Here is an 8687-nt window from a genome sequence, read left to right on the forward strand (position 1 = left end):
AACTCCCTGGTCGCAGATACATTCAGTCCCACGCGCATTCCTGTGTGAACTCCCTGAGGTGAGGTCTCTATGTGGTTATTAAAAATCCACTGGGATTCATTCCGGAGTTCTTGGCCAAAATATCCTGTCCCCTCCCCAGCTGTGCCAATCACCCACCTGGCTGCAGTGCTCCAGCACAGAGGTGGCTGCATTTCTGTGGGGGAGCTTCACCCTCCTGGGGAGCTAATAGTCATATTTGGACTCTGGTCCCTGTGGCGTTTCCTCCAGCCCCAGTGCAATCACCGTCCCCACGCCCGCCCCAGCAGGATCGCTCTGCTGCCCTTGCTTTCGCGAGCCTGGGTGGAGCCAAGAATGCGCATTGGGCGCCATGAAAACCTGCGCTAAGCGAGAGGCGGACAGGAAGACTTTCATGGAACAGGTGCGTGAGAGCAAGGAGAGTGGCTACCTCCACTCCTCCAGGAAGATTGGCTCTGGGGCCTTCTCCAACGTCTACCTGGGCTACGCCACCCCAGAGAACCTAAGACAGAATTACAAGCTGGCCTCAGACCTTCGGAGCAAGCGGCACGCCATGGTGAGGACTGCAGGGCCTGGGGGCACAAGGCTGGGAAACCCCAGGGAACCAGCGGGAAAAGGAGCTCAGTCACTGAGTGTACGATACCCCTGGGGGCTCTGCAGGATAAGGCACCGCCCCAGTCCTGCTCTCAGCTCAGAGGGGCAGCGAGTTTGGGGGCACGGATCCAGGGGATGTGACCAGCCAGTCTGGTTGCTCGGGAGAAGCCCAGTCCTGGATAGCAAGGGGTGCTGTGCTGTGCTCCTGGGGAGTGGGATATTGGCAGAGCCGTGCAGGGGGTGAGCCCCTGGGAAACCGGGGGTGTCACTTACACGCCAAGCCGGCCGGGTGATGGCTGGCATGTGTCTCGGTTGTTCCGTCTGTTTCTTAGGCTCAAAGAAGTCGAAGGGAATCTGGTGCCTGGAGCGGCAGCTGGGAGACTGAGTCTCCTGGGTGCCCTGGGCAAATTCCATCCCCAAATATTAGCTCTCTGAGCTGGGCCGAGTCCCACTTCCTGTTCCAAGCCCTGTCCCTCGCTGCACCGGCCGTGCTGGTGGGGCTGAGCGTCATGCTCCCTGGTCAGGATTTTACCCCGGATGGGTTGTTCTCTTCCTGTGCAGAATGTTGTCAGTGGGATTGTACTCGTGGTGGGGTTCGCTGTTGTCCCCCGGCCACGTCTCCGCCTGTGGTTGTGTTCTGAATTCTCCCATTCATTTGCTCAGATTCACCTGAGGATTTTCTAGGCTGCTAACGATTTGTCTTTATCTCCCAAGCCTTTTCTGCTGTTTGCCCCCAGCCAGCGCCTAGCGCACTGGGGTCCCGGGCCGTGACTGGGGCTGCTGGGTCAGACCCAGAACAGTAAAGAACAGCCACTTCTGGCTGCTTTCGGGGATCCTCTAGAACCTGCCCCCATTTCTGGTTTCATTCTTTAGACTTCACCCCCGCCTTTCTGGGCTGGTTGGTTCTCGCCCATCTCTTCAAGGATTGGGTAAAGCAGGCGGGTGACTGATGGGCCATGGCGGTTACTGAGGGTGTCTGGTGTCTGGGGGGTGCTGAGCCGGTGAAGAGCTCAGCTGGGCAGAGGACGCCCAGACACTCATTCCCAAGTGATGTGCCGAAGAGACACCCAGACAGCCCCCTGCCCCCCCCTTCACTTGGGTTTCCCAGACTAGCCTGCCGCTGCTGGGTCAGACGGAAGATATTTCACTCCACATGGTGCTGTACATCTGGTCACCCCCACCAGTCCTTTCGCCACCTGGCCTCCCTCCAGCCTGGCCCTCTGCTGGGCGCGTCAGTGTCTCCTTTAGGCGCCCGCACGGCCCGCGGGACTGGCCAGCCGGAGTCGCTCTATCTCCAAGGGCCAGGAGGGCTCAGGGTCAGCTTCCCATTCTCCTGCGGGCAACTCAGCCGCCGCCCTCTCCTCTCCTCTCCTCTCCTCTCCTCTCGCAGGTGGCCATAAAGATCATATCCACAGCCAAAGTCCCCTTGGAATAGTCCAGAAAGTTCCTCCTGAGAGAAATCTACTCCCTTAATGCAACCTACAGGCACATCAATGTGCTGAATACCAGCTGCTTCCCCACCCCGCTGCCTCGGCCAGAGCGGTGTCAATAGGGCACCCAAACTGCACCGGGCGAAGGCCACACATTAGCCGGGGATGCTAATCGGCCTTCCTTTGGGGGGGCAGCCAGCAGCCATTGCAGCGATTCTCAGTCTCAAGCGGGCAAAGGCTAGCCCAGGCTAGGGGGTTTAGACACACCGCTCCTAGTGGAATGAATTGTGGAGCTGTGCCTCCTAACCCCCTAGTCAGGCTTGGAAATCTCAGCCTAGGGGCTCAGCCACTGCGTCTCTTCTTCTCCCAGCTCCACTCAGGTTTTGGGGCCTCCCTTAAAGCACAAGCCCTGGGGCAATGCGTCCTCCATGGGTAGCCGGGGGGGGAGGATGCAGGGCTCCATCCAGCTGGTGCCCCAGGGTCTAGGGCGGGCTAGCTCCTTAGCCCCCTGCCTTGTCCTGCTCAGCGTTACTGTCCCAAGGGCTGGGGCTCCCATCGCCGCTCCAGCACGAACATCACTAAAAAACCCAGAGACTGTAAATGCTGCTGCGCAGGGCCCCTGGCCAGCTCACGGCCCCACCGGGTCCCTGCCTGCCCCCTCCCAGGGGAACCTCAACAGGTTTGAAGGTGCCCTAGTCAGTTTCACACCATATGCCGCCTCCCAGCATGGGGGGCACATTGGGAGTGGGGGGCCAGACCAGGTGCAAGAGGGGGCAGGCCTGGAGCACACAGTGCTTCAAACGGTGAAGGAGCCGCTCTGGGACCACTCCAGCCAGTGTAACTTAGTTCAGCCCTTAGGCTACTCTAAGTTATCGTTAGGGCCATTTAATCCCCCAATGGCCCCAGGATCAGGGCTGATAGAGCCACCTTCCTGCCCACCTCAGCTGTGCGCGCTTAGCATGGCTGGGTACCTGACCCCAGCAGGTATTGGCGGGGATATACATCACTGGCAGAGCCATGCAGGGGGCCCATCGCATGCTCACTGGGGCGGGGCCAGGGGATCTCACCGCCCAGTGACATCGGTGCTCCTGCTTTGTGTTCCCCGCAGAGACCTGAAATGTGAGACTATCCTGCTGGATGAGCGAGGCTTCATTAAGCTGACAGGTGAGCGCTGCCCATTTCGAGGGGCAGGAATTGTTTCCCTTCAGCCCGCCCTGGCTAGGCGTCCCTGAGCTGCTCCGTGCTCCGTGCTGGGGCGCTCGGCGCAGAAGGAAGACGAGCCATTGCATTTAGGTTACTTTTTACTTTGCTTGTGACACCGGGCGGAGCCCAGCTCCAAACGGGAAGCCAGCTTCCATTCAGCGCCTACCGGCCGAGGTTTCACCAGGGACAGCCCCGCGCTCTTGCTCCCTCATTTCAGTGTGTCTCCTTTGTGCATTTGCCAGCTCCCAGGGCAGGGCCAGCGTCACTCTTTGTGTGGAGTGAGCCGCTCTCCCACCACAACAGGGAGACACAAACACGGAAGAACTAGGACCTTGTTGCAAAGCCACAGAAATCAGCTGGGGACTGCAGGGACCCTCAGTCTGCTTTGAACTCAGGGTCTTAACTGATTAGATTTCAGGTTTCACAGGCAAAAGGGCCCCTACAGATCATCTAGCCTTGCGACCCTCCCCTGGTGATCCCTGCATCCAGCCCATAGCTTCTGTGGGAGCTGCAGCAATCTTTCGAGTCTTAATCCAGACCCCAAGTAATGCTCCCCACCATGATCCAATGGTTAATACCTCCTCATTTCTAGTTTGAATGTCTCGCTTCATCTTCTAGCCATTGAACCGTGTCCTGCCCCTGCCTGCGAGATTAAAGAGATGTCTGCTCTAGGAATCTCTTCCTCTCGTAGGAACCCACGGGCTGTGCTCAAGTCACCCCCTAACCTTCTCGGGAATGTACTCAGTAGCTCCTTCACTCTCTCACTCAGGCCGGTTTTCCAGCCCTTGACTCATCCTTGTAGCTCTTCTCCAAACCCTTCCCAGTTTGTCAAAGTCTTTGTTCAAGTGAGTGTCCAGGGACGGGCTCACTCGTGCTGTACTCAGAGGTAACACCTCTCCTTGCTCCCGTCCTTCTCCTGCTTAGCCATCCGAGGACCACGTTCCCCCTCTGATACAGCGCTGCCCTGGGAGCTCACGTTCAGTTGGTTCCCAACTGTGATCCCTGAGTCCTATTCACTGTCACTGCTTCCAGGACACAGCCCCGTCCCACAAGTGTGACCCACATTCTTTGTTCCTAGGTGTGCGACCTGGCATTTGGGGGGTGAAACACAAGTTGTTCAGTGACCGTTGACAGCATCCCTTTAATGCTCATGTAACGGTCACATGGCCCATCAGCCCCCACCCGACAAACACTCACGCAAGTAACCCCACTGAGCTATGGGGGTACACTGCCCAGCTTGTCTTGGAACTGAGTCTACCCGCGTCAGTCCCGGGGCAGCACTTAGTGCAGAGAAGCTGCCACATCAGTGAATTTTGCATTTTGCTCTAGGGGCGGCATGGCTCCGGGTCTTGTGTTTCTTTGGCAGGGAGGTCCAGAGTCTAGGTCCACCTCTGGGGAAGGGTCTGTTTCCTACACTCATGTGCCTCCCCCTCTCAGCTGACAGTTTCATGGCTCCATTGGACTGTAAAGTCATGGTCTCCCTCAAGGGGGGTCCAGGCTCCAGGCCCAGTCAGTTCCTGGGCTCCCCTCCGAGACCACCGCTGAGGGTGCAGGCTGGCACCAGCGGCAGTGATGGTTTTGTGATGTGCCACTGGGAACGGGACCGAACTCGTTCCACCTGGGCCATTGAGCAGCCATCAGACAGCAGGGCCTTTTCCTCACTGCCATCTGGGCTGGGTTCCAACCAGTCACCTAAGAGGTGAAAGGCTCTGGCGCCCAGGACCAATCCCTCGAGGCACCTGCTCCTCTGGGTGCAGCTTTACTGGGTGCCTCTGCAATCCATGCAAGTTAGGTGCCTAAATACCTTTGAGGGTCTGGGCCCAAGAAAGGAGGGGGGGCGGGCCTGTTGTCCTTCAACTGGATTCAGATCAGCCATTAGGTCACTGCTGAATCTGAGTTTGGGGGCCTGATCCCTACACCTCCTGTCACAGTCGCCCAGAGCACCAAGCCTGGACAGCTCAGGCTGGAGGCGTGGCATGGCGTGGGCAGAGCTGTGTGAGAGCGCTGCACTGGGGGGCCAGACTGCTGACCTGGTTGGTTGTCGGTGGGTGGGGAGAGAGAAAGGTCATGTCCCCCTTGGCTCCCATCGCTACGGGGGCCAGGCCATGGAGCACTGAGCAGGCATCTCACCGGGGGAGTCGTTGCATTACAGATTTAGGGTTTGCCAACCGCTACTCCTTGAATTCCCTGATGAGCACGTTCTGCGGCTCTGTGGCCTACACAGCCCCCGAAATCTTCATGAGCAAGAAGTACAACGGCGAGCTGGCTGACCTGTGGAGCCTGTGAGCGCCAGTTACCTGCGGGGAGGGACATGGCCTGTGGGAAGCAGGAGCTCCCTGGAGCGGGGAGAGGAGCCAGTCACTTCCTGGGCACTGCGAGTACCAGGAAGGAGGGGCTGGGTGGAGCCGGCTGCATCGTGGGCCCCATTAGCATTGTGTAGTGGGGGTCGAGCAGGCTGCCCGCAGGGGGGTGAGAGCACCAGGGCCCCCCGATGGCCAACGCCCTGGGGTTTGACTGGGGCGCTCCAGAACCAACAGCGGGGGCTGCTGTAACGCTCCGTAGCCAGGGCTGTGCCAGCTGCTGTCCTCTGTGGATGGGCCGAGACGGGGCCCACGCCACGCTCACCAGTACGCTATGGGGCAGGCTGTCCCATGAGTACCGGGTGCTGGGAGCTGCCGTGGGCCATGCAGCCCATGCCCTGTCCCTGGGGAGGCTGGGCCTGGTGCCAGCCCCTCTAATCCCCAGCCTCCTCCCGCAGCGGTGTGATCCTGTACACCATGGTGACCGGGAAGCTGCCCTTCAAAGAGCACCAGCCTCGCAAGAAGATCCACCTGATAAAACAGGGCCCCTCCTTCCGGCAGCCCATCTCCCCACATAACGCCCACGCCCTGCACCTGCCCATGGAGAGCCGCGGCGCGAGCCCTGCTGCCCCTGAGCAGGGTCCCTGAGCAGCCAGGCAGGGTCGGGGCTGCCCTGAGGCAGGAGGGGAAGGGCACGAGGGCAGTGCGGAAGCGAAGTGTCAGGCTTTGTTGAGAATCAGTCGGAGCTGGGGCAGGGAACGAGCCGGCTCCCCCTTTGCCCCACGGCTCCTGCTTTGCGCTGAGGAGTGAGGGCTGCCCCCCACAAGCCCTGCCCCAGGCCGACTCCAGCCCCTCCTCACACCAAACACCGGCCTGGAGAGCAGGGAGGGAAAAGCCAGGCAGCGCACGCGGGGGTGGCTGGGGCCGGGGGAGGGCCCATGGAGCCCAGCGCGCTGCATGTAGCACCGGTGACCCTGCCCCACTCTGGGAGCCCGGCCGGGAGGGTGGCGGGGAAGCAGCCCTGCCAATGCGTGGGCAGGCCCGGCTGCTAGGCTCCAGCCTCTCTCTTTGTGCCAGAATGCCAGAGCCTGAGCCAAGGCCTTCTGCAGCTGAAGCCTGGGGCCCGGCTGGGCTTGCAGCAGGTGGCCACGCACCGCTGGATGCTGCCCGCCACCTCGGCCATCTTCCACAAGGCACTGAACGCCACGGGCAGGCCCCCGGAGCGCAGCCCAGCCCTGAAGAAGCCGTCCGCCCAAGGTAGGTGCATGCCCTGCCCCCGGGTCTGCCTTCAGCGGGCAGCCCCACAGCTGGGGGGGGGGGGGGAGCACTGGGCTGAGCACAGCCGGGAGCGGCCACGCCAGTGCCAGTGTGGCTCCATGACGAGCCAAGGAGCCCCAGGCCAGCAGTAGTGCCCCTTGGGGGCTCAGCTCCCCCCTCCAGGAGCCAGCAGCCCCCCAGCCCCCCATCTGAACTGAGCACTGCTGCCCAGCGGTGTCCCCGCCCCAAAGAAAAGAGCCACCCCCCCCCACAGCCCCCCCCCCGCTAGCAGCACCAGGACCCCCCCCCCCCCCCGGCACCCCACAGGTCATAGCCCCACGGCCAGCCGGGAGAACGTGACACCGACCCCCACCCCTCCCCTGGGCACCCCGCAGGAGCTCGCCCTGCAGCCAGGGGAACGTGACACCGGCCCCTCTATCCCTGCCGCTTCCTTTGCAGGCAAGAGCAGAGGCTCCGTCTCTTTGCTGCCAGACCTGGAGAGCTCGGCCAAGCCTCCCGAGGGAACCGCCAAGGGAACCAAAGCCCCTGCAGGCCCTCGCACCTCCTCTGCACAGGACGCCTTCCCCGCCCGAGCCGAGATGGACGCCAAGGCCCCCGAGCTTATTTTTGCCGGCTGCCTCCATCAGCTGCCCTCGCCGTGCCAGGCTGAGCGCTCCCCACGATTCTCCCTGTACCGGCCCGGCCTGCTCTCCGGCCTCTGGCCCTTCCGCCACCTCCCCAACTTCCGCAAGCCCAGCTCGGCCACCCCGGCCAGCGCCCACGTGGCCAGCCGGCGGCTGGGCGAGAAGAGACCCGCTGCGGCAGCAGCGCTGGGCAGCGGCTCCTCCAAGCCGTCATCTCCCTCCACTCCATTTCCATGATCCGGAAGCCCCCGCCGGAGCCCATCTCAAACTAGAGGGGGCCTCGCTCAGGGCCAGGCCAGCGACCCCCCCGCTTGGCCCTACCCCGACAGAAACAAACCCCATACAGATGGATGCAGCCCACACTATTAAATGTTATTCAGTCGAGGGCTCTCAGCTGTCCCCCACCGGCCTCCCTCTAGGCCCCGTACCCCCCAGCTTGTCTCAGACCCGTTTCCCACAGGCCTGTCTCCTCATTCCTCTATGCACCCCTGCCTCTCCCACAGGACCATCTGCTCCCCCAGGCCTCTCCCAGCCATGGCCATACACAGCCTCTCTCCTGCCATCCCCTCTGGGGCCTTTCTTCTCCAGCCACCCTCCCCTGCCAGTCCCACAGCCTGCGCAGGGAGCAGCTTGGGCCATATCCGTGGAGCAGAGGGGATGAGAACTTGGGAATGAGGGGAGAGGAACCCAGCCACAGGGCCTGGATCCCTTGGTGACAGGCCCCTTGGAACAGGACTCCGGGGGACGAGGAAAACACCGTGCTGGGGCAGAGGGAGAAGACCCCCCAGGGAGGCACAGGCCCTGCCAGCACTGAGACAGAAGCAGGGCATGTCAGCCCGGGAGCAGAGGGCCGGTTCCTGGAACTGGGGTCTTAAAGACACAGGCCTCCAATTCCTAGCCTGTCAAAGCTTAATCACTGCAGCTCCTCTCTATCCTATACAAGTGTTGCAGGGCCAGGGCCAGGGCTGCCCAGAGGGGGGGCAAGTGGGGCAATTTTCCACAGGGGCTCCCACGAGTATATCGGAGGCTGCCCCCGCCTCCGTCTTCCCCCAAGCCCCTGTGTCTCAGCACGCCGTGGCTCCAACGCTGTCCAACGCCACTCCTGGCCGCTGAATCCCCTGGGCAGCCCTGTGCAGGGCTACGTTACTGCTCCAGCCAGGAGACTGACTGCGGTGAAATATTGTACAGACACTCCCTCCCTCAAACTCTGCCTCTCACATTTTGAATATGTAAAAGTGTTTTCT

At 61.6% G+C, this 8687-nt stretch overlaps 1 protein-coding gene across 1 annotated transcript; it reads left to right on the top strand.

The window, feature by feature from the left end:
- The first annotated feature begins 367 nt into the window (after window positions 1-367).
- On the top strand, window positions 368-7680 carry LOC117870269 (testis-specific serine/threonine-protein kinase 5-like). The gene is given in 7 exon segments (XM_034757357.1): window positions 368-571; window positions 2000-2142; window positions 3148-3203; window positions 5395-5524; window positions 6001-6101; window positions 6605-6799; window positions 7259-7680. Coding segments are annotated over 7 exon segments (1251 nt in total).
- The last annotated feature ends 1007 nt before the right edge of the window (window positions 7681-8687 follow it).

Source organism: Trachemys scripta, unplaced genomic scaffold (genome assembly GCF_013100865.1).
Source record: "Trachemys scripta elegans isolate TJP31775 unplaced genomic scaffold, CAS_Tse_1.0 scaffold_121, whole genome shotgun sequence".
In the NCBI taxonomy this organism is placed as follows: Eukaryota; Metazoa; Chordata; order Testudines; family Emydidae; genus Trachemys; species Trachemys scripta.